Genomic DNA, 25223 nt, shown 5'->3' with positions numbered 1-25223 from the left:
GGTGATTTTGGGCACGTGATGTGCACCACCTACCTTGCTGCTCTCGAGTGGCAGCTGGCGTGACCAATGAGAGGCTGGGTCTCGGCGCGGAGCCTATGAGAGCGTGTCTCCAGGGGGCGGGCCGTAAGGCGCTGGCGGCTGCCGGGGGGCGGCGGCGGCGGCGGCGGCGGCGGACTGGGGAGGCGGCGGCCTGGCTTGGCTTGGCCTGGCCTGGCCTGGCCTGTCAGGGCTCGGGCGGCGGCAGCTCCGACACCATGTCCCTGCAGTATGGGGCGGAGGAGACGCCCCTCGCCGGCAGTTACGGTGCGGCGGATTCGTTCCCAAAAGACTTCGGCTACGGCGTGGAGGAGGAAGAAGAGGAGGCGGCAGCCTCAGGCGGCGGGGTTGGGGCGGGGGCCGGCGGAGGCTGTGGCCCGGGGGGCGCTGACAGCTCCAAGCCGAGGATTCTGCTCATGGGGCTCCGGCGCAGCGGCAAGTCGTCCATCCAGAAGGTGAGTGGGGCCGCGCCGGGCGTCCCCGGCCATCCCCGGGGGCTCGGGTGGCCGCCGGGTGCGGGAGGCCCCCGAGGAGGGCGGCGGCCCAGGCTGGCGGGCTGGGCTGTTCCCCGCGTTTTCTCTTCTTCTGCGGGGAGCTGTGCCAGAGGCGGGCCAGCACGAGGACCCTGGCCTCGGAGTCCACGCCCCAGTCAGCTGAGGCCGGGTGGGTCCCCGAAGGCGAAACTGGCTGGAGGGAGGCAGGTGCGGATGGTACCGCCCGGGACCTTCGCCTCCTGAGACCCAGCTCCTGGGCCTTTTACGAAACTGAGACGTACTCTTCAGCTCTAACTTGGAGAACTTACGGACTCCTTCCCTGCCGGGTTTGTGTGCATCTCTCTTCATTGAGGTGACCTGAGATTGCAGGGCTTCCCAGGTGAGCCCCAGGGAGCAGCGTCAGAGTTGTGACTTAAGTCACTGGCCATTTTAATACGTGCTCTTGTTAGTAGTAAGAAGGAGACGTTGCAGAAACGTTATTGAGAATTACTGAGAATTGTTAGTCCACCTATTTTAGTACTTGTGGCGTGGTGAGTATAATTGCTGGTGATAATCTCCCTGTATGTGTATGGTTGCAAAAATCTTTTGAGACCATCAGAATATTTGCAGATCTGTGTCAGTCCATTTTTCACTTCTGGTCTGTCAGGAACGAATGGAGGAGTACACACTTCTTAGTAAGGGGGAAATAGAGAAAAGGTTGACCTCCACTATGAGCCATCCCCCTTACAGTGAAACGCCAGATACCCAGTCTTTTGCCCTTTCCACCCTGTTGCAAAGGTCTATCCAAAATAAATCTCTGATATTTTGTAAACATGACGTTTTTAAAAAAGTAACCTTCTTCTGAATTTACTGGTTCATTGTATTTTATTTATCTTATTTTTCACCTTTACAGAACAATTTGAGTACATTTATGGTTGGCTTTTAGCAAGTTGATTTTAATTATTTTCATTTGTTACTCACTGACTAAACCTTGGGAGTAATTGTCCATTTTTCCTTTCTAGAAAGTAACAGTGAGAGGCAAATGAGTTTTATGTTAGCATTGTGTGGATTGTGGTTATCGTGATTTTAACAATTGCCTTTACCATTTCTCACGGGAGCTGGCTTTTTCCCAGTCAACTTTTCACCCTCTGCCATAAATCACTTTCTACTTGTAATTCAGTATAATTACTGTGTTTGCTTTATTTTTTCCATGAGATTGCAGACTGAGGGCAGAGTCTAGTCAGGTTTATTTCTAATTATTCCTCAGAGCCTGATGTAGGCATTCCAATAAATTATCAATGAACAAAACTTTGGAAACCTTATAAGCTTTTGTCATCTTAAAGCAGATAGGTTTTGGTAGAATTAGCACAGTCTAACAGAAAAAAATCAACAGAGGTGAAAGACAGTGCTACTCTTAGTATTGAATATGGCACAGAGGAAATAGGAAAGTTTCAGCCCCAAGATAGGCTTAATGGGAGGTAATTGGTGTCTTCTTTTCTGTCAAAAGTAAAAGGACTGTGAGTACTTTTTACTTTAAAAAGGATAACGGATGGGTGCACCATTCACTTTGGACTTCTTTGAAAATTTTTGCTATAGGATAGAATTCTTTAAATTACGTTAATTCAGGGTGGAATATTGAGCTTTAAATACAGAGTTGAACAGTCATAACATTGTCGTCTTTCTTTTAACAGGTGGTGTTTCATAAAATGTCACCCAACGAGACTCTCTTTTTGGAAAGTACCAACAAGATTTATAAAGATGACATTTCCAATAGCTCCTTTGTGAATTTCCAGATATGGGATTTTCCTGGGCAAATGGACTTTTTTGACCCAACTTTTGACTACGAGATGATCTTCAGGGGAACGGGAGCATTGATATATGTCATTGATGCACAGGTAGTTAGGAATAATGGTGTTTACTTCTCTTCTTTGGTGGTAAAAGATACAGACACAAAGGAAAGGTGTTTACCTTTTTTGTCATGTGCTTCTTGCTGCTGTTTCTTTGCAGGTAGATTCTGTAGTAGGGTAGGAGATGCAGCTGTAGAGGTGCGTTGGGAGTAGGCGTGCCGTTGTGCAGGTACAGTATATCGGATGATTAGGAAATACAGTTTATAGCCTTGAGTGCTACCTAGTAAGTAGCTTTCCACTTATATTTGTTAATAGTAGATATTGCTGTACATTTTGAACTGTGACAGTAGTGAAGTCACTCACTGAAATGAGCTCATCAGTGCCCATAGTATAAGGAGGAATATGAGAACTGAGTCAGTACATATTAAAGTGCATAGTTTCCTTAGTTGTCCAAATTGAGTTTAGCCCAACACGCCTTTATTGAGGGCCTAGCGTGTGGCAGGCATTCAAATGAATAGGACATGTCCTTATCCTTAAGCAGCTTACTTTTTATAAGCCTAAACATTAGTTAGGAATGCTTTCTGAATGACAGGTTCTGTAATGGGTGCTTTCACATATATGGTCTTACATTGTTTATTCTTCACCATATTGTGAGGTAAGTATTGTAATTCTAGTTTTACGAGTGAGTAAACTGAGATCACAGAGTTGAAGCAACCTGCTTAAAGTCATACATCTAAGAAATGGCAGAGCTGGGATTATGTTAAAAAAAATTCTATTGAGAAGAAATCCCCATTTCCTTTTTCGTTTCTTTATATTATCTATTACAAGCATTACCTTGGTAATTGAATGTTTTATCTTGAGAGACTGAAGATCTGCTTAGTGGTATAAGTTAATATATTTAAATGTTTTGAGTAATTATGAGTAATTAGGATAGTATGTTTTTTGTGGTTGGGGAAAGAGGTGGTTTGAGGCTTTCTAAACTCATTACTTTTGTAAGATTTAAAAAAAAGTATTTTGTTCTAACTTACAGGATGACTACATGGAGGCTTTAACAAGACTTCACATTACTGTTTCTAAAGCCTACAAAGTTAACCCAGACATGAATTTTGAGGTTTTTATTCACAAAGTTGATGGTCTGTCTGATGATCACAAAATAGAAACTCAGAGGGACATTCATCAAAGGGCCAATGATGACCTTGCAGATGCTGGGCTAGAAAAACTCCACCTTAGGTAACAACATGTGTGTTTGATATGAGAGCCCTGAAAATGTATAAATGTATCTCCATCTCTGTCATTTCAGACACCTAGCTTTCCATGTCTGGTATACCTTTCCCAGATCTATAATGGTTTTCATCTCTTTGTTGAATTTAAGCAATTTTGGGAGCCTGATGTTACTGAGAAGTTACTCTCCCTATTTTACATTTTCCTGGGAGGTTGAAGTCATGTGAAGTGTTCCGTTGGTGCCTTTGCAAATTCATCCCAAGAGACTGGAGTCAGGCTGTTTCCTCATGGCATAAATCTGCTTTGGGACTCCCCTCTCTTGGTTTCATCATTTTTTTTCTTCTTGCCTCAGTAGAAGGACTCTCACATTTGTTGTAAAACTTGGTAACTTGAATCTTCACAGTATTTTTCTCAGTAGGAAGAGAGTCCTCTAAAGAGGGTATGCTTTCAAGTCTGGATGCTAATGTATCATATTTATGTTTTGAAAAACACTTAAGTTGTTATGAATCTCTGAAGTTTGAGTTAAGTGAATTTATCCAATTTGCTAAGGGCTGCTAATTGAATATTAAATCATTGCTACTAGATAGGATTGATGATTTGTGTACTTGAATTTTAAAAGTGTATGAAGAATCATCCCTGGATTTTACTATTACTATTTTGTGGTATAGGTAGAAATCAGTAATAAAAAGTACCCCAAAAAATGGTCTCTTGATGATATAAACAGCTTAAAAGGGAAGCAGGGGAGAGACATAAGTGTAGCTATTTCCTTATCTCTGTTTTGTTATAATGACTTCCCTATAGGCTCAAGCCAACCTCCAGCCCTACTCTGACTTTGCTTAGGGCCTCAGGCTCCAGGTCTTTGAGTTTAGGAAATCATGTAGAAAAGTCTCATTGACCTCTAATTTTCCTGGATTAAAATTTTGAAGTATTTATAAGTAATTAATACTTAAAAGAAAATTTAATATTTGTAAGAGAGAGTAAAAGAGCCTCCCCATGAAATTGCTCAATCTTGTTTTTTTGGGAATCCACTATTAATAATGAATTTTAGGCCATGATTTTCCTGTGTTTCCAGTGCCCATGGGAATAGTCCTAATCCTCTTTACACCATATCTGTGTTCCTTTCCAGGGCATCCCACCCCAGAGGTAGGCACCATTCCTTTCCCCAGTTTTTTACAGGGTCCAACCTCAGTAAAAAAAATTTTTTTAGGGAGAGGATCATCCTTCTCTATACTTTTTCAGTTTATGGAGGTATAATTGACATACAGTAAAGTGTACATGTTTAAAGTGTACGATTGATGGATTGATGACTTTTGACATGCGTAAATCCCTGAAACCATCACACAGTCAAGATAACCTAAAAATCCACACCTCCCTCCTCTTCCTGACCCTCCATGGGGGGGGTTGTCACTCTGGCCCTTTGTTATTCCTTCCCAAATTCTCTGCCCCTGGAGTTTTCTTTGTTGGAAGGTTTTCAACTGCAAATTCAGTATCTTTAGTAGATTAGTGACTATTCAGGTTATCTATGCTCAGAGTTTTAACAGTTCGTATCTTTCAAGGAATTTATTTAAATCGTCAGATCTATGGGTATAAAGTTATGCATAATACTCCATTATTAATCTCAGTAAAATATTGCATTAAGCTTTTATTAATTGCTAGCCTGTGGATGAGGCTCTATTTGATTGCATTCTGTGCTTGCAGCTTTCCTTTCCCCATCCACCTCCAAGCCACTCAGTCCCTGCAGGAGCTCATGTTGCTAACCTTTTTGCCTAAAGGAAAAGCTAAAATGTTCCTTTGTCCCTTGTACCTTTGGGGGGTCACTTTGGCCTCACCTGTTCATTGCTCTAACGTCTAGAGTAGGGCCCCGTCTTCTGTAGGGTTAGGTTCTTAGGTTAGCTCCTCGATAGTACCTTTATAAATCATCTGTGTGATAACACAGTTCTGTGTCTCTGACCTTGAAGTGTGTATTTATAAATGTGTCAAGGATACAACTATATAATGAAGAATGTACTTCCTGAGTGAAAGAGCAGTTGTTGAAGTTGTTAAAGGGCTTTCTATATGTGTGTTTTGTTAAGTCTGTAGATGTTGCTTCTCCACTATACATCCTTTTAGGCCACCAGATTCCTATTCTGTTCTCTGTAGGGCCCAGCTTCTGTCCTTCATACTATGTTTATATAAATTCTAAGCATCAGTTGTATTCATTTGTTTATTCAAACATATTTATGAGTACTGTTTAGGACAGTTGGCCTGCAGCTACAAACAAGATTGACAAAAGTCTCTTTCCTCATGGAGCTTACATTATAAGTTCAGAAGCACTTATAAATAAACAATTTTTAGTACTTAACAGTGCTGTGAAGAAAAATAAGGGGAAAGAGGTAGAAAGCAATGGGAACACAGGTATACTATTTTAGGTAGGGGGGCTGGAAAGAATTTCTGAGGGAGTAAGATTTTAGCAGAGACCTGAATTACATTCTTACTTCATAAGTGTTACCTCTTTCCTCTAAGCTTTGTGTTGGTTATTATCTTGGTGCTTGTCAGTTATGGGCTTAAGAAACCAAGCTTTTTGGATCAGGTTGCAAAGACTTAGGTGAATATTCAAGTTTTCAGCATCTAAAAATGCTTCTTGACTACTAACTCAATTGCCTTCTGCTTAAATGCAGTAAAGGGATGGATAGCTACAAGCCAGGTGGGGAAACTACATTTGTCATCTTGAATGATGGGAATGATAGACAAGATAAAAGGCTTTATTTGAACTTACTGAAATCAAATGTTAAGAAACATGTATTTTATGTATTATGATAATTATCACTGAATTTAAGATATTTTTCAAATTAACCAAACTGTATTGTATTTTCCAGCTTTTATTTGACTAGTATCTATGACCATTCAATATTTGAAGCCTTTAGTAAGGTGGTGCAGAAACTCATTCCACAGCTGCCAACTTTGGAAAACCTATTAAATATCTTTATATCAGTAAGTGAGATACTTAATTCACTCTAGCTTCTGATCACATTTTTGATGAATGTATTATGTTGTCATATTCTCCAGAAAATGGCTTGAATTAGTCTGAATTAAGCTCAAAGAATAATTATACACTTGTAAAACAAATACCATCAAGAAAATGGCTTGAGTTATTTTCTGAATTCTTTCCTTAGGATTTGCTCTTTTTGTCTTAAAGTGAACTGATGAAAAATTTCCTCATGCTTTCTTAATTAAAAATATCTTTATGATAACTGTTTCCTTAAGGAAGTAGTAATTGGAAAAGACAGATTTTTGGGAATTTGACTCAGTTTAATCTCTACTTTATTGGAGGTAATGTTGAAAGATCGATCTTTTCCTTTCCTTGCTAACTGTAACCTTAGTGTCATATTTCAATTTCTTATTTTAAGGATTCAGCTTAATAAAAAGTTATTCCTCCTATAGCATTTAGCCAATATATTTTCCAGATGTTACATTGAAGGACTCAATGTGTAGTGATCCCAGTTCTGAGTTATGCTACATGTTGGCATAAACTAATTATTTTATGTTTTACTAATGGCCATGTAAACCCTTTCTGGTAGCAAGGTCATTCACATCAGATACTGATCATTGTAATGAGAAAGGATCATTGAGGATATAGCACAGCTTGATTCAAAAAATTTTTTTGGTGGTGTCTTAGAAAATAATTCATTTCAGTTAAAGAGGAAGAGAAAACAAATTTGATGGGTCCATTTATGTCACTAAATCAGAACAGAGAAATAATTACACTGCTGTCATTGGATAACAGAAGCCTCTCAGCCAAATACTGTTTGATTTTTTGGTAATTGGGTTGTATACTTAAAAATATCCTTGGATGTAAATCAGTAATTCAAGATGTTTGATAAGTTACAGATTGTGATCCTTAAAGAAAAACTGAACACTTCCCCAATTTTGTTTTTCCAAGAATTCAGGTATTGAAAAAGCTTTCCTCTTTGATGTTGTCAGCAAAATCTACATTGCAACAGATAGTTCTCCTGTGGATATGCAATCTTATGAACTTTGCTGTGACATGATTGATGTTGTAATTGATGTATCTTGTATATATGGGTAAGTTACATACATACTTCTCCAAGATCTCAGACAAGTGGAAAACAACCAGTTTGGTCTTTCAGGAGAATTAATTTTTAAGGCCTTTAGCAAGTACTGTATGAAGTGGAATTGTTGTGACTAGTGCTCAGTTGGGAGCGTGACTTCTCTGTTGGTGAGCTGCTGGGTCTTACTCCTTTGGAGAGGATGAATAAGAGTAATTGAAAAAGAGTGACTAATGCCAGATTTACTTATCACTGAAACTTTTTCCCACCATTATTTGGACGGTTTGCCTTGGGTCTTCTCACTTAGGGACTTAACTAGATCAAAAACTTTATTTATTTGAAACATTCTGAATAACAAAGTAAGTAGTGGTTCATAGTTTAACCTCAGACTTTGTGGAATGAAGAATCCTTTATCTTTCAGAGAGTTAAGAAATAAGGAAATTGGAATTTTGGGTAGCAGGAAGACTTACACATTTAAAATTTGATCCATATGTCTGAGTTTCCAAAATAAATCTCTAAAATGTAAACTCTTCCTTTATCTGAATTCAGACTTTACACAGAAATTTTATAAAAGGCAGCAAAGATGTGATTTTATAGAATAGTCCAGAGGATGGGTGAAAACTTTGAAGAATTACTGGTATTTCAAAGCCAGTAACCTCTGTTGCCTCCAATACCCCTGATTCCCATCATATATCAGTATCAGCTCTTCAAGGTGCTAACCTTTGCTTTCTGATATCTGTGTCTTTTATTTGATGTTCCTCTCTTTTCCACCCTGTCTATAACCCCTCTTTCATCTCTGTCCCTACCCTTTACTTTGGTCTCTCTGCCTCATTTGTCGGTGTCTTTTCCCAGCTGCCTCTAATTAGGAGAATTCATTTCTGACCTGTCTGTTCCTGTCTTCTATTTCTATTTTTCACTTTTGTAATTACATGCTCTCCTTTGTTTTTATTCGTTTTGTAATGAGAATGAGATGTTGTCTTTTTTTATTGTAAGTAAAGTTTCATGTTTCCATCCCTAATTTTAAAAATGAATGAATAGAACATTTGCTTTTTCTTTAAAGCAAACATATCAAAATTTCATAAATCAGGTTTTTATAATTAAAAATAATATTTAGTTATAAAGTTTATTTTCAATATAAGTGCATTGGAAACTATATTATACATTATAAAAGTACATCATAAAGGTGAAAAATACCCATTATCTCATTGTTCTTCACACAACCTATACATGCAATTTGGTTTGCTATATTATAGTTTAATTTGCTGCTTGTTTGACTCTTGATTTACATTTTTTGCAGGGGGACTGTGTATAATTCTGACAGTTCTAGTTTAATCAGTGAAATAGCTTTCAGACCCTGTAAGGCTCACTTTGCAAGCATCAGGATTCCCACATTATCTTTGGTACACTATTTATTTTAGTTTTTATACTTACCCCTTTTTCTCTAATGGTTTCCATATTTTAGGTCCTTTATTTGCAGACTGTGTCAGTACAGATTAGTGTGAGGGAAGATCAGAAGCCTGCATCCTATATAAACAAGATGCAGGTGTGAATGTGTATAGTATATTGCATCAAAGACTAGGAGCCCTATGCCTAAGTGAGAATTTCTGTACAATATGTTTAAGACAGTATTCTCTTAATTTTATTTTCAATTAAGGTATTATTGATATACAGTTTAGTGAAGGTTTCACATGAGCAACATTGTGGTTACTACATTCACCCATCTTATCAAGTTCCCTGCCCCCACACACCCCATTGCAGTCACTGTCCATCAGTGTAGTGAGATGCTATAGAGTCACTACTTGTCTCTTCTGTGCTATACTGCCTTCCCTGTGACCGCCCCCCACATTGTGTCTTTCAGCCAGTATTCATAAAAGACATTTGGAAAACTGAGTGGAAAGACTTGTCATTTTGTAAATTAAATGTGATAAAATATCTAGTTGGGAAACCTGTAATAAACAATACTTTCTTTTAAAACAGGTTAAAGGAAGATGGAAGTGGAAGTGCTTATGACAAAGAATCTATGGCAATAATCAAACTGAATAATACAACTGTCCTTTATTTAAAGGAAGTGACTAAATTTTTGGCACTGGTCTGCATTCTTAGGGAAGAAAGTTTTGAACGAAAAGGTAATGGTATCTTAAGAAGCTGTTTTTTATGTTAAGTTCTTTGTCATAATTTTTTAGGTTCTTGAAAACAAGAAGATAATACTACAGGTGTTAGATGATTATCAGCTCACACTACTTTTGTCCCTTGCCTTCCATATGTAGTCCAGACTTTATCCTTCCGTCTTTTGATCTTTTATTTTAAGTCAAGCTTTTTATTCCAGCTTCTCTTACTTAGGACCCTTTTTAACATGTCTGCCTGCAGTTGTCTTCCACTGAAACCAAAGTTAATTGAGATTATTGTTTGAACATTTACCAGGTTACCCTCTTGCTATGTTCAGTGGCCTCTCGTTCTGTAGCCTTTTTAGCCTTCTGAAGCTTATTACCCTGTCAGTCTCTCCTGTCTTGAAGTTTTCTTCTCTCTTTACTTCCCTAAAGCTGAACTCTCCGAGGTTATTTTATATATTTGTTTCTCTCACCACCCTCCTGCTTCTTCTGACCATATTTTCTTTTTCTCAGATAAGACTGTTCTTCAAAGCTGAGGCTTTCTGCTTACCTCTTCACTCATTTTCCTGGTCAGCTCCCCCAAGCCATAGCTTCATTTAATCTTTATATGGTTGATTGAAAGATTTGCATCTCCAGCTCTGATGTGGGTCCATGTTCCAGTCCCATGTTTGGTGCTATTACTAAGACATTTTCACCTAAATATTTGATTGTTATCTTGTCCATGGTTCCAAAAATTAGGGAATATTTTTCCTGTTGTTTCTTGACCCTCCTGGCTATCTTATTTTTGTTACCAGTTAGACTGGTAATTTTTCTGGTGTCCAAGGTTAGGTATTTTGTAGTCAGCTAATTGTGTGGTGGCCTTTCTGAAGGGGCCATTCACAGAGGGCGTTGTGTTCTCCTCTTTCCATTCTTTTCCTTTAATATTTACATTGAATTTTCACCAAGTCTTACTTGTTTCTTAGATCTTTTTCTTGGGTTTCCTGTCCATTTCCACTGTCAGTGACTCCAGTCCAGGTCCTCATTCCTCCAGGCCTGAGGTGTTGTAACATTCTGTTTGAGGTTGTGTTCAACATATGTATTGAGGGTTTAGTATGTATCATCTTTTATTCCAAAGGCAGACTAGTTTTCAGAAAATACTTTTATCATTATTTTATAAGAATTCAAAGACCTACTGTAGCCCTCTATTATTCACTGCAATAAGTCCCTGCTCTTCTTGAGTTTTTAATATTAATCAGTATTGAATGAACTAGTATTATTTCATTAATGTGTTACTATTAGTATTTCAGCTATACAAAAAAGTTTTTGGATAAGACAAAAATGTGTATGTTCACCTTTGAACTAAGAACTAAAACATGGCAAATACATGTTTGTTTTCTGTGTATTTCTCAGTTGAAATCCCTTCCTGCTGTGTTGAATGTAGTGTTTTATTTTTCTCAAACATGGTTTGTTCTTCTACTATCTATACTTAAACCATATAGAGTATTTTATATCTTTCTGCAAATGATATCAAAGTGTAAGTGGTCTACAACTCACTTGTTTCTCTTCATTCAAGATTGTTTTTGAGGTTTCTGCATATTGGTAGTTTATAGCTCTAGTCCATTCATTTTTGCTGCCAGATACTATATGGGTTGTATATACTACAATTTCTTGTTGCTGAACATTTAGATTATCTAAGAGTACAAGTAGTTTTGCAACAAATATTCATGAATAAGTTTGCCTTTGTACGTGTGGAGAATTTATGTAGAGCATGTATTCAGGAGTAGAATTTATAGAGGTCATGCATCTTTGACTTTATTAACGATAGTTCTCCAAAGTGGTTTTTTGCCATTTTTCATCTCTGTCAATACTGTGTGGGAGTTCTTATATTTCCTGTCCTTGCTAATGCTTGATATTGTTAAAATATTTAATTACTGTCAATCTGGTAGGTGTGAAATGGTATCTCATTTGGTTTGAATTTTTACTTCTTTAGTTACTAATTAGGGCTAGTGTCTTTCATGGCAAGTACCTTTTTATGCCAGGTCAGATTTCTTCTTTACCTGCTCAGATACCTTTATTTTTTTGGTATCTTCTCCTTCTTAGGAGTTCTTTATGTTTTTTCATTTTCATTTTCAAAAATTTTAAAAACATTTGGTTATAGAAATTTTCAAATACACGCCAAAGTAGACCAACACAGTGAGTCTCAGTGTACCATCTCCCTGCTTATTATTTTTTACTCTTTTGTTGAAGAGAAACAAAAAAAAGTAGAGAAAACCCCTTATTATCCATCACCTAGATTGAATAGTTATCAAAATCATAGCAAATATTATTTTATCTCTATTTTATGTTCTTTCCCCACTGGATTATTTTGAAGCAGATCTATGGCATCAAATCATTTTGTGTGTATAGATTTCAGCAAGTATCTCTATAAGTTTGTGCTCTTTTGAAAACATAATGGTATAAAAAATTAACAATAAGTGTAGAAAATTAAAAATTAAAATTATAAACCAGTAAGTGTAGAAAAATTAATACTGTTTTCATAATGTCACCAAGTATCTGGCCAGTGTCCATGTTTCCCTGATTGTCAGTTTTATTTAACATTTGCACAGAAGTCAATTTTAATGTAGTTGAACTTAAAAAACTTTTCTTTTGTAGTTTATTTTTGTTTTCTGACTCTAAAGGACATCCTGAATTTGTCTCTCTAATCTACTTATTCAGACTTTATTCCCAGTACTTCTAACCAGAAATTCTCTGCCCCTATCTCCAGCCAGACCAGCTTCTTCCCTTTCACCCATGCTGTGTTTTCATTGCCAGCAAACTGCTGTTTTCTTGTAATTTGGCTCCCTCTTTCTTGCCTAATTAAAATTTGCTTGTATCCTCAAAGTTCTGCCTCATCCTTGAATCTTTCATTGGCTGTTTTTTTTTTTTTTTTTTTTTTTTTTTGAGAGGGCATCTCTCATATTTATTGATCAAATGGTTGTTAACAACAATAAAATTCAGTATAGGGGGGTCAATGCTCAATGTACAATCATTAATCCATCTCAAGCCTAATTCTCGTCAGTCTCCAATCTTCTGAAGCATAACGAACAAGTTCTTACATGGTGAACGAATTCTTACAGAGTGAATAAATTCTTACATGGTGAACAGTACAAGGGCATTCATCACAGAAACTTTCGGTTTTGATCATGCAATATGACCTATAAACCATCAGGTCAAATATGAATATTCATTTGATTTTTGTACTTGATTTATATGTTGATCCCACATTTCTCCTATTATTATTATTATTTTTATTTTTAATAAAATGCTGAAGTGGTAGGTAGATGCAAGATAAAGGTAGAAAACATAGTTTAGTGCTGTAAGAAGGCAAATGTAGATGATCAGATGATCAGGTGTGTGCCTATGGACTAAGTATTAATCCAGGCTAGACAAGGGCAGCAAGACATCCACGGATGCAGAAGATTTCTCTCAAAGCAGGGGGGGTGAGGTTCTGAGCCTCACCTCTGTTGATCCCCAAATTCTCACCTGATGGCCCCCCTGCGACTGTGCCTGTCTTAGGTTGTTCCTCCCTTGAGGAATCTTACCCGTCTCTGGCTAACCAGTCATCTTCCGGGGCCATACAGGGAAATGTAAAGTTGGTAAGTGAGAGAGAAGCCATATTGTTTGCAAAGGTTAGCTTTTAACTTCTTTGCAGATTTATGCCCTGTGGCTTCTATGCCCAGCACTTGTCTCAAGGTATCTTTACCACCTGGAGGAATTATGATACTCGGTAAATTCGATATGAGGCACGAATTCTATTTAAGGTTTGTAATTAGGAAGGAAGAAGAAAAGCTATAGATGTAGCATATGAAGGAAACTTGGGAGGATTGATTATTTCTTTGACATATCTTCTTGTAGAGTACCTTAAGTATGTATAGGTTTTAAACTACTAACTAATTTGCACACACATATTAACATAATAGGAATACGGTGACATAAACAAAGCAAATCTATAATTACCAGCCATCTCCAGTGAAGCCAAGAAAACCATTTAGGCACCCTAGGCATTTGTGAAAATTTATCTATGATATGATGGATATTTTCGAACTGTACTTGAACCATCAGACAAATTAAAGCAGCCCATTTCTGGGATCTGTTCACATCCCATATGTTCTTTTAACCATAGATAGTCTATAGTCATGAGATTTTGGGGTGCTACAACTTGCACCCCTCCCAACTCCTGGTTGAGTTCCAACAGTACAGATCCAGTCAAATTCGTTGTCTCACTGTATGCACATGCCAGCCTAGACATCTCCCTCCTCCTTCTTATGGCAAGTCCAGGAGACGGTGGGCTGGATGCAGCCACAACCGCAGCATCGTCCGGATCCCTGTGGAGGCTTTTTGATGATCATCCCCCGGCACGAGTCCTCCAGAGAGTGCTGATGCCGGAAGCTCCTCCTCATATCGTATCTTAGTTCATTTCTGGGTATCCAAGCTAGGCCTTGATCTTCTGCGTAGAAACAAACAGACCCTTTGCCCACACTTTGACATGCCCTCTATACCACTGTGCAGAACTCATTGGAGGTCAGCACACAGTAACTGCTTTTTTTTTTTTTTTTTTAATTAAGAGAAAGGAATATTATCAGAAAAGAGTACCTCCATAGCTGATCATCTGACACCCTTTAAGTGATCAACATTAAGGATATTTAAAGCATGCGTTGATCTTTGATTTACCAATAGTTTTATCCTGTTAAGGAGTAATCCCCCTTTTCTTTCTTTCTTTCTTTTTTTTTTTAAATTTTTAATCTACACTTACCTGAAGAATACTATGTTTACTATGCTCTCCCCTATATCAGGTCCCCCCTAACAACCACATTACGGTTACTGTCCATCAGCTTAGCAAAATGTGGTAGAGTCACTACTTGTCCTCTCTGTGTTGTGCAGCCCACCCTCCCCTTTCTCCCTCCCCCCCAGGCATGCTAATCTTAATACCCCCCTTCTTCTTCCCCCCCCTTATCCCTCCCTGCCCACCCATCCTCCCCAGTTCCTTTCCCTTTGGTACCTGTTAGTCCATTTTTGGGTTCTGTAATTCTGCTGCTGTTTTGTTCCTTCAGTTTTTCCTTTGTTCCTATACTCCTCAGATGAGTGAAATCATTTGGTATTTCTCTTTCTCCGCTTGGCTTATTTCACTGAGCATAATACTCTCCAGCTCCATCCATGTTGCTGCAAATGGTTGGATTTTTCCACTTCTTATGGCTGAGTAGTATTCCATTGTGTATATGTACCACATCTTCTTTATCCATTCATCTACAGATGGACATTTAGGTTGCTTCCAATTCTTGGCTATTGTAAATAGTGCTGCGATAAACATAGGAGTGCATCTGTCTTTCTCAAACTTGATTGCTGCGTTCTTAGGGTAAATTCCTAGGAGTGGAATTCCTGGGTCAAATGGTAGGTCTGTTTTGAGCATTTTGATGCACCTCCATACTGCTTTCCACAATGGTTGAACTAATTTACATTCCCACCAGCAGTGTAGGAGGGTTCCCCTTTCTCCACAGCCTCGCCAACATTTGTTGTTGTTTGTCTTTTGGATGGCAGCTATCCATACTGGTGTGAGGTGATACCTCATTGTAGTTTTAATTTGCATTTCTCTGATAATTAGCGATGTGGAGCATCTTTTCATGTGTCTCTTGGCCATCTGTATTTCTTTTTTGGAGAACTGTCTGTTCAGTTCCTCTGCCCATTTTTTAATTGGGTTATTTGTTTTTTGTTTGTTGAGGCGTGTGAGCTCTTTATATATTCTGGACGTCAAGCCTTTATCAGATCTGTCATTTTCAAATATATTCTCCCATACTGTAGGGTTCCTTTTTGTTCTATTGATGGTGTCTTTCGCTGTACAGAAGCTTTTCAGCTTAATGTAGTCCCACTTGTTCATTTTTGCTGTTGTTTTCCTTGCCCGGGGAGATATGTTCAAGAAGAGATCACTCATGTTTATGTCTAAGAGGTTTTTGCCTATGTTTTTTTCCAAGAGTTTAATGGTTTCGTGACTTACATTCAGGTCTTTGATCCATTTTGAGTTTACCTTTGTATATGGGGTTAGACAATGGTCCAGTTTCATTCTCCTACATGTAGCTGTCCAGTTTTGCCAGCACCATCTGTTGAAGAGACTGTCATTTTGCCATTGTATGTCCATGGCTCCTTTATCAAATATTAATTGACCATATATGTTTGGGTTAATTTCTGGGGTCTCTAATCTGTTCCACTGGTCTGTGGCTCTGTTCTTGTGCCAGTACCAAATTGTCTTGATTACTATGGCTTTGTAGTAGAGCTTGAAGTTGGGGAGTGAGATCCCCCCTACTTTATTCTTCTTTTTCAGGATTGCTTTGGCTATTCGGGGTCTTTGGTGTTTCCATATGAATTTTTGAATTATTTGTTCCAATTCATTGAAGAATGTTGCTGGTAATTTGAGAGGGATTGCATCAAATTTGTATATTGCTTTCGGCAGGATGGCCATTTTGACGATATTAATTCTTCCTAGCCATGAGCATGGGATGAGTTTCCATTTATTAGTGTCCCCTTTAATTTCTCTTAAGAGTGACTTGTAGTTTTCAGAGTATAAGTCTTTCACTTCCTTGGTTAGGTTTATTCCTAGGTATTTTATTCTTTTTGATGCAATGGTGAATGGAATTGTTTTCCTGATTTCTCTTTCTATTGATTCGTTGTTAGTGTATAGGAAAGCTACAGATTTCTGTGTGTTGATTTTGTATCCTGCAACTTTGCTGTATTCCGATATCAGTTCTAGTAGTTTTGGAGTGGAGTCTTTAGGGTTTTTTATGTACAGTATCATATCATCTGCAAATAGTGACAGTTTAACTTCTTCTTTACCAATCTGGATTCCTTGTATTTCTTTGTTTTGTCTGATTGCCGTGGCTAGGACCTCCAGTACTATGTTAAATAACAGTGGGGAGAGTGGGCATCCCTGTCTGGTTCCCGATCTCAGTGGAAATGCTTTCAGCTTCTCGCTGTTCAGTATAATGCTGGCTGTGGGTTTATCATATATGGCCTTTATTATGTTGAGGTACTTGCCCTCTATTCCCATTTTGCTGAGAGTTTTTATCATGAATGGATGTTGAATTTTGTCAAATGCTTTTTCAGCATCTATGGAGATGATCATGTGGTTTTTGTCTTTCTTTTTGTTGATGTGGTGGATGATGTTGATGGATTTTCGAATGTTGTACCATCCTTGCATCCCTGGGATGAACCCCACTTGGTCATGGTGTATGATCCTTTTGATATACTGTTGAATTCTGTTTGCTAATATTTTATTGAGTATTTTTGCATCTACATTCATCAGGGATATTGGTCTGTAATTTTCTTTTTTGGTGGGGTCTTTTCCTGGTTTTGGTATTAGGGTGATGTTGGCTTCATAGAATGAGTTTGGGAGTATTCCCTCTTCTTCTATTTTGTGGAACACTTTAAGGAGAATGGGTATTATGTCTTCTCTGTGTGTCTGATAAAATTCCGAGGTAAATCCGTCCGGCCCCGGGGTTTTGTTCTTGGGTAGTTTTTTGATTACTGTTTCAATTTCTTTGCTTGTAATTGGTTTGTTTAACTTTTGTGTTTCTTCCTTGGTCAGTCTTGGAAGGTTGTATTTTTCTAGGAAGTTGTCCATTTCTTCTAGGTTTTCCAGCTTGTTGGCATATAGGTTTTCATAGTAGTCTTTAATAATTCTTTGTATTTCTGTGGAGTCTGTCGTGATTTTTCCATTCTCATTTCTGATTATGTTGATTTGTGTTGACTCTCTTTTTCTCTTAATAAGTTGGGCTAGAGGCTTATCTATTTTGTTTATTTTCTCAAAGAACCAGCTCTTGGTTTCGTTGATTTTTGCTATTGTTTTATTCTTCTCAATTTTGTTTATTTCTTCTCTGATCTTTATTATGTCCCTCCTTCTGCTGACTTTAGGCCTCATTTGTTCTTCTTTTTCCAGTTTTAATAATTGTGATGTTAGACTATTCATTTGGGATTGTTCTTCCTTCTTCAAGTGTGCCTGGATTGCTATATACTTTCCTCTTAAGACTGCTTTCGCTGCATCCCACAGAAGTTGGGGCTTAGTGTTGTTGTTGTTGTCATTTGTTTCTATATATTCCTTGATCTCTATTTTGATTTGTTCATTGATCCATTGATTATTTAGTAGCATGTTGTTAAGCCTCCATGTGTTTGTGAGCCTTTTTGTTTTCTTTGTAGAATTTATTTCAACTTTCATACCTTTGTGGTCTGAAAAATTGGTTGGTAGAATTTCAATATTGTGGAATTTACTGAGGCTCTTTTTGTGAGCTAGTATGTGGTCTATTCTGGAGAATGTTCCATGTGCACTTGAGAAGAATGTATATCCTGTTGCTTTTGGATGTAAAGTTCTATAGATGTCTATTAGGTCCATCTGTTCTAGTGTGTTGTTCAGTGCCTGTGTGTCTTTACTTATTTTCTGCCCGGTGGATCTATCCTTTGGGGTGAGTGGTGTGTTGAAGTCTCCTACAATGAATGCATTGCAGTCTATTTCCCTCTTTAGTTCTGTTAGTATTTGCTTCACATATGCTGGTGCTCCTGTATTGGGTGCATATATATTTAGAATGGTTATATCCTCTTGTTGGACTAAGCCCTTTATCATTATGTAGTGGCCTTCTTTATCTCTTGTTACTTTCTTTGTTTTGAAGTCTATTTTGTCTGATATTAGTACTGCAACCCCTGCTTTCTTCTCACTGTTGTTTGCCTGAAATATGTTTTTCCATCCCTTGACTTTTAGTCTATGCTTATCTTTGGGTTTAAGGTGAGTTTCTTGTAAGCAGCATATAGATGGGTCTTGCTTTTTTATCCATTCTATTACTCTATGTCTTTTGATTGGTGCATTAAGTCCATTTACATTTAGGGTGACTATTGAAAGATATGTACTTATTGCCATTGCAGGCTTTAGATTCGTGGTTACCAAAGGTTCAAGGTTAGCTTCTTTAGTATCTTACTGCCTAACTTAGCTCGCTTATTGAGCTGTTATATACACTGTCTGGAGAGTCTTTTCTTCTCTCCCTTCTTATTCCTCCTCCTCCATTCTTCATATGTTGTGTGTTTTGTTCTGTGCTCTTTTTAGGGGTGCTCCCATCTAGAGCAGTCCCTGTAGGATGCCCTGTAGAGGTGGTTTGTGGGAAGCAAATTCCCTCAGCTTTTGCTTGTCTGGGAATTGTTTGATCCCACCATCATATTTAAATGATAGTCGTGCTGGATACAGTATCCTTGGTTCAAGGCCCTTCTGTTTCATTGCATTAAGTATATCATGCCATTCTCTTCTGGCCTGTAGGGTTTCTGTTGAGAAGTCTGATGTTAGCCTGATTGGTTTTCCTTTATAGGTGACCTTTTTCTCTCTAGCTGCCTTTAAAACTCTTTCCTTGTCCTTGATCCTTGCCATTTTAATTATTATGTGTCTTGGTGTTGTCCTCCTTGGATCCTTTCTGTTGGGGGTTCTGTATAATTCCATGGTCTGTTCGATTATTTCCTCCCCCAGTTTGGGGAAGTTTTCAGCAATTATTTCTTCAAAGACACTTTCTATCCCTTTTCCTCTTTCTTCCTCTTCTGGTATCCCTATAATACGAATGTTTTTCCTTTTGTATTGGTCACATATTTCTCTTAGTGTTGTTTCATTCCTGGAGATCCTTTTATCTCTCTCTATGTCAGCTTCTGTACGTTCCTGTTCTCTGGCTTCTATTCCTTCAATGGCCTCTTGCATCTTATCCATTCTGCTTATAAATCCTTCCAGGGATTGTTTCACTTCTGTGATCTCTTTCCTGACATCTGTGATCTCCTTCCGGACTTCATCCCACTGCTCTTGCATTTTTCTCTGCATCTCATCCCACTGCTCTTGCATTTTTCTCTGCATCTCATCCCATTGCTCTTGCATTTTTCTCTGCATCTCTGTCAGCATGTTCATGATTTTTATTTTGAATTCTTTTTCAGGAAGACTAGTTAGGTCTGTCTCCTTCTCAGGTGTTGTCTCTGTGATCTTTGTCTGCCTGTAGTTTTGCCTTTTCATGGTGATAGAGATAGTTTGCAGAGCTGGTACAAGTGACCGCTGGAAGAGCTTCCCTTCTTGTTGGTTTGTAGCCTTTTCCTGGGAGAATAGCGACCTCTAGTGGCTTGTGCTGGGCAGCTGCGCGCAGACAGGGCTTCTGCTTCCTGCCCAGTTGCTTTGGGGTTTATCTCCGCTGTTGCTGTGGGCTTGGCCTGGCTGGGGCTGTTCCTCCAAAATGGTGGAGCCCCGTTGGAGGGGGAGCAGCCAGGAGACTATTTATCTCCGTAAGGGGCCTCTGTGCTCCCTGCTGCCCAGGGGGTTAGAGTGCCCAGAGATCCCCAGATTCCCTGCTTCTGGTCTAAGTGACCTGTCCTGCCCCTTTAAGATTTCCAAAAAGCACTCTCCAAACCAAAACAACAGCAGCAACAATGAGAGAGGGAACAGAAAGAAAGAGAAAAAAAAAAGGAAAAAAAGGGGAAAAACAAGCGATTTTTTTTTTTTTTTTTTTGTCCTCAGGTGCCGGTCCCAGGCACCCGCTCACTGGTCCTGCTGCCCTGTCTCCCTAGCACCAGGGTCCCTGTCCTTTCAAGGCTTCCAAAAAGCACCCACCCACCGGTCCCGCAGGGAAGGAACGCTCAATATTCTTTGTCCTCAGGCACTGGTCCCACGCACCCGCTCACCAGTCCCGCCGCCCTGCCTCCCTAGCACCGGGGTCCCTGTCCCTTCAAGGCTTCCAAAAAGCACTCGGCAAAAAGAGAGAAAAAAAAGGGGAAAAACGCGCGATTTCTTCCGTCCTCAGGTGCTGGTCTCAGGCACCCACCCACCGGTCCCACAGGGAAAAATGCGGGATATTCTTTGTCCTCAGGTGCCGGTCCCAGGCACCCGCTCACCAGTCCCGCCGCCCTGCCTCCCTAGCACCGGGGTCCCTGTCCCTTTTAGGCTTCCAAAAAGCACTCACAGAAAAGAGAAAAAAAAAGGGAAAAACGCGCGATTTCCTCTGTTCTCAAGTGCCGGTCTCAGGCACCCGCCCACCGGTCCCGCAGGGAAAAACGGGGGATATTCTTTGTCCTCAGGCGCCGGTCCCAGCCACCCGCTCACCAGTCCCGCCACCGTGCCTCCCTAGCACTGGGGTCCCCGTCCCTTCAAGGCTTCCAAAAAGCGCTCGCCAAAAAGAGAAAAAAAAAAAAGGGGAAAAACGCGCGACCTCCTCCGTCCTCAGGCACCGGTCTCAGGCACCCGCCCCCAGGTCTCGCAGGGAGAAACGCAGGATATTCTTTGTCCTCCGGCGCCGTTCCCAGGCACCTCCTCACCGGTCCCGCCACCCTGCCTCCCCAGCAACGGGGGCCCGTCCCTCTAAGGCTTCCAAAAAGCGCTCGCCAAAAAAAAAAAAAAAAAAAAAACCGCTCCGGTTTCTCTCCACCCGCCGGGAGCCGGGGGGAGGGGCGCTCGGGTCCCGCCGGGCTGGGGCTTGTATCTTACCCCCTTCACAAGGCGCTGGGTTCTTGCAGGTGTGGATGTAGTCTGGATGTTGTCCTGTGTCCTGTGGTCTCTATTTTAGGAAGATTTTTCTTTGTTATATTTTCATAGCTCTATGTGTTTTTGGGAGGAGATTTCCACTGCTCTACTCACGCCGCCATCTTGGCTCCGCCGGCCCTGGGTCTCTCATTGGCTGTTTTTACCCTGCCTTTGGCATTCCCTCAGACTTCTTTAACATTTGTAATCAGTTTGACACCAGATTTTTTTGATTTATTGCTTATGTGTTGTCTTTATGTCTCAGTATACTCGAGAGTATAGGTGCTTCTTCTGCTCTGCCATTGTTAGCACCGGCTTTTATTCTTAAGGTGATCTCATGATCTGGAATGACTCCTGGACCTCCAGCCATGTTATTTATATTCTGGACAATAAGGAGGAACGGGAGTGAGGAAAGAATACATCTTCTTCCTTTTAAGGAGACTTCACAGAAATCCTACACATTTCCACTTACCTCAGTGGCCAGAATTGGTCATATGACCATATGTAACTGCAACGATGGCTGGGAAATGTAATGTTTTAGCTGAGCACCATTGTGCTCATCCAAAATTGGGGTTCTTCTTTGAGGAAGAAGGGAGAAAATGGATATTTAGTAGGCAGCTAACTATTTCTGTCATAAAATAGAACACTGATCAAAGTTTTATTTAGATGCCAGTTCATGAAATAGATGAAGAGGACCTACCTTGCCTGAAGAGAGAGTATAGGCTGCCTGAGGCTTTGCCAGCTGGGCCTACATCCCAAATCCCAGGGCTCTACTGACAGCTTGCCAAACTTGTTCTAGCTATTTCTTTCAGCTCTTCATTGGCTGCCCCAAAGACTTGTAAAAGGAAAATTTGATAATTCAGAAAGTATTTTACTTTCACTTTAGATTTCATTGTAAATTTTCTTAGCAAATTTACCCTCCTAATTGCTGTATTTATCCTGTCCACTCCTAGGCCCTGGAGGTAAGCAGTGTTAATATTTGGTCATATGCTTTATCATGTTTCCAGTGTAGAGAATGTTTCATTGACTGCATGTTTTTTAATACACATTAATTATCTTTTTCTCTCATCAAATGTTTCCTAGTAGATAATTTAACAGTTGACATTCAGGAGGCCTGATGTTTTTCTCTCTTGCAGGTTTAATAGACTACAACTTCCACTGTTTCCGAAAAGCTATTCATGAGGTTTTTGAGGTGGGTGTGACTTCTCACAGGAGCTGCGGTCACCAGACTGGTGCCCCCAGCCTGAAAGCGTTGGCGCACAACGGCACCCCACGGAACGCCATCTAGCCTGAATTCCAGGGGTTAGGGCTCTGTGCCACCTTACTCTTCACTCCAGGGTCAGATGCCACATGCTACAGGACATGGGAGTTGCTGCTTGTGGAAATCTGGTGTCTGTCCCACTAGAGGCAAGGGGTAGAGTTTCTTATTTGGATGGAAACCCCTTCAACCAGTGGTGTGCAACTGAAGCGACTGTTTCTTTTTTTAAAAAATGCAAAAAAGAATTCCAGAGACCACAGAACTCAAGTGTGTTTTTCTCCTCTTTGGGGTCCTACTTTAGTTGGGATATTTTGGACTGGAGAGAACACCACTTACCCAACCTTATGGGGAATGTTGCCATCAATTACCAGTTGAGAATAATACCAAGAACTGAGTTTTTATGTGCTTCACTTAGGGTTTCATTTGACTAGTCTCTCAAAGTGTCCTGCCTTGCTTAAGTTCTAACACTGCCTCTCAGATTTCAGTTTTGGACATTGCATACCTAAGACCTTTTAAATGCATTTGCTTGCTAACTCAGAAGACGCATGGTCTGACTGCAGCAAAGGATATTCCTGTATTTGTTACTGAAGAAAAGAGGAAATTTTATGCTGCATCAGGTCAAGAGCAAGGCTCAACAGTGGCTGCTGCATTAGTTCCTTTGGAAGTGTTTGAGGAAAAAACTTCCAAACAGAAGAAAATTTTTGCACCTGTGTTTTGGGTACCAGATGTCTGGGTTCTTTTTCCTACAATAGATAAATGATCATGATCAATGTAAAAAGGGAATTTGAAAAAACTTTTTTCTGCAGGCTCCTCCTGGAGGGAAAAACTCATGTCATTGAAATATTTAGCTCTCTTTTCTTTAAACTTGGTACCAGCTGCTACATACTTTTATTCTAAGCTATCTAGATTCTTTAAGAAATGCTGTTTTGTTGACCATGAGAGACCCTAAGGCACTGGTGGACTGTCCACTGGAGTTGGAGGGAGCACATGGCGCCACAACATGTGTTATTAAACATTCTTCATCTCCAATATTCTGACACCAAGTGTCAGCTGTGGTACTTTCTTCACCTAGGATATTAATTCGTAATTGTTCTTTTTGTTGATGGTTGATACCCTTGTTGATTTAAATTGACACATTATTTTTATTTCACATACCCAGTAGTTATATATTCCAAAGCCACTGGACCACTTGAGTACATAAGTGCCACTGTTTAATGAAATATGTATATTCAGGTCTATAAACCTAACAGTGTGACTCAGAGTGCTTCCTGCAGATGATTCTGACTTGAGTATTTACATGGACCATGGTGATATCCAAAAGTAAAATGCTTTTATATTTATAGATTATTTCATTGAACTATATAAAATGGGTATCAATAAATGTATTTACTCCAAAATCAGTTTTTTACTTGCCTAAGATATGAGAGGGTAGGCTGATGCAACACTGGGTTGTTCCCCTCTGTCATTTTATGACCCATTTCTTTTGCTGCTGCTTATCGTTAACATGCCTTGTGTTTCAGGGCTTCAATGGCTGTGTGGATGCAGGGATTTCTTAGCTTGTGTCCAGACATCTCTCCTGGCCCATTTCTGCTTAGGGCAGGAAGTCGAGGCCCAGGTGAAAATGCTTTTTGGTTGTGGTGGGTGCACATCAACAAATTTTACTCATAGTTGGGTATATCTAGGGCCTGGCATAATTGATGTATTATACCCAAGCCAGGAAGGGGTAAGGGAATAAGTAGAACATCATATAAAGAATATGTACCAATTCCAGCTTGTTCATTTTTTCTAGTTCTTGAAATACTCATATTGACCCTTAAGTATCAATTTACACTTGTATAGTTTAGGTTGGGTCTAAACTGATTGGAGTAAAGTTCATTAGTTCATAGAGGGGAAGGAGGTAGAGGTTGAAACGTCTTAATTTCATGATCAAAGTTCAATTTTAAACTTAGAGTGGAAATCACAGAAACATGAAAAAAAAAAACCAGACTCTTAAAATACTTAAAATACTATCTAGTTCTGCATCCTTCCTCAAATTATGGAAACTGAAGTCCAGAGGAGAAAAGAGCCTTGGCTAGGGTTATAGATGGGATTACCATATAACTTAACTCCAAACCAGGATATTGTTTTGAGTGGAAGGGATGTCATTAGTAATTACGCCAGAGCAATAGGTGTAAACTGGCACTGTCCTGGGTAAACCAAGGGTGGCCAACCAGCTCATAGGTCTAATTAGAGGCAGAGTAGGGCTTGTGTTTCAGGTCTGGCAATCCAGGGCTGCTTGCCGTTCTCTCCAGCCTCCGGTTCTCATTGGTTAAATGGAGATAATACCTTAACATGACTGTACCATGGCATGTGGTGCTCAAGGAGTATTTTTTCCTACTGCTATGGGAAATTCTAAATCCTTGGAATTATTAAAGAGAAAAGGTGAAAAATGGTGAAATAGAAATAAAGAGAATGAGGAAAAGAGACAGCTTGGGCCAAAGGCAATAGAACAATCATACACAGTTGGCCCTTGAACAGTGCAGGGGTTGGGGTACCGAGCACTGCATAGTTGTAAATCCGTGTATAACTTTTGACTCTCCAAAACTTAACTGCCAAGAGCCTGCTGTTGATCAGAAGCCTTACCCATAACAAAGCTGTTTAACATCTATTTTGTATGTTACATGTATTTATATCCTGTATTCTTATAATAAAGCTAGAGAAAAGATAGTTTTTT

The 25223-nt window shown here is 39.6% G+C and overlaps 1 protein-coding gene across 1 annotated transcript; it reads left to right on the top strand.

Moving 5' to 3' along the window:
- Window positions 1-85: 85 nt before the first annotated feature.
- On the top strand, window positions 86-25219 carry RRAGC (Ras related GTP binding C). Its single transcript, XM_017665381.3, has 7 exons — window positions 86-491; window positions 2201-2404; window positions 3387-3586; window positions 6433-6547; window positions 7497-7639; window positions 9601-9749; window positions 22389-25219. Exons 1-7 carry the CDS (start codon window positions 96-98, stop codon window positions 22538-22540), a joined length of 1359 nt encoding a protein of 452 aa, XP_017520870.3. The 5' UTR covers window positions 86-95; the 3' UTR covers window positions 22541-25219.
- Window positions 25220-25223: the final 4 nt, after the last annotated feature.

The sequence above is a fragment of the Manis javanica genome, chromosome 4 (assembly GCF_040802235.1).
Source record: "Manis javanica isolate MJ-LG chromosome 4, MJ_LKY, whole genome shotgun sequence".
NCBI lineage: Eukaryota > Metazoa > Chordata > Mammalia > Pholidota > Manidae > Manis > Manis javanica.
This window is presented reverse-complemented; position numbering and strand designations above follow the sequence as displayed.

Coding starts and splice junctions, on each gene's coding strand:
- RRAGC (XM_017665381.3), top strand. CDS start 96: ATGAGAGCGTGTCTCCAGGGGGCGGGCCGTAAGGCGCTGGCGGCTGCC. Junction 2,405..3,386: donor TATATGTCATTGATGCACAG/GTAGTTAGGAAT, acceptor TCTAACTTACAG/GATGACTACATGGAGGCTTT. Junction 3,587..6,432: donor CTAGAAAAACTCCACCTTAG/GTAACAACATGT, acceptor TGTATTTTCCAG/CTTTTATTTGACTAGTATCT.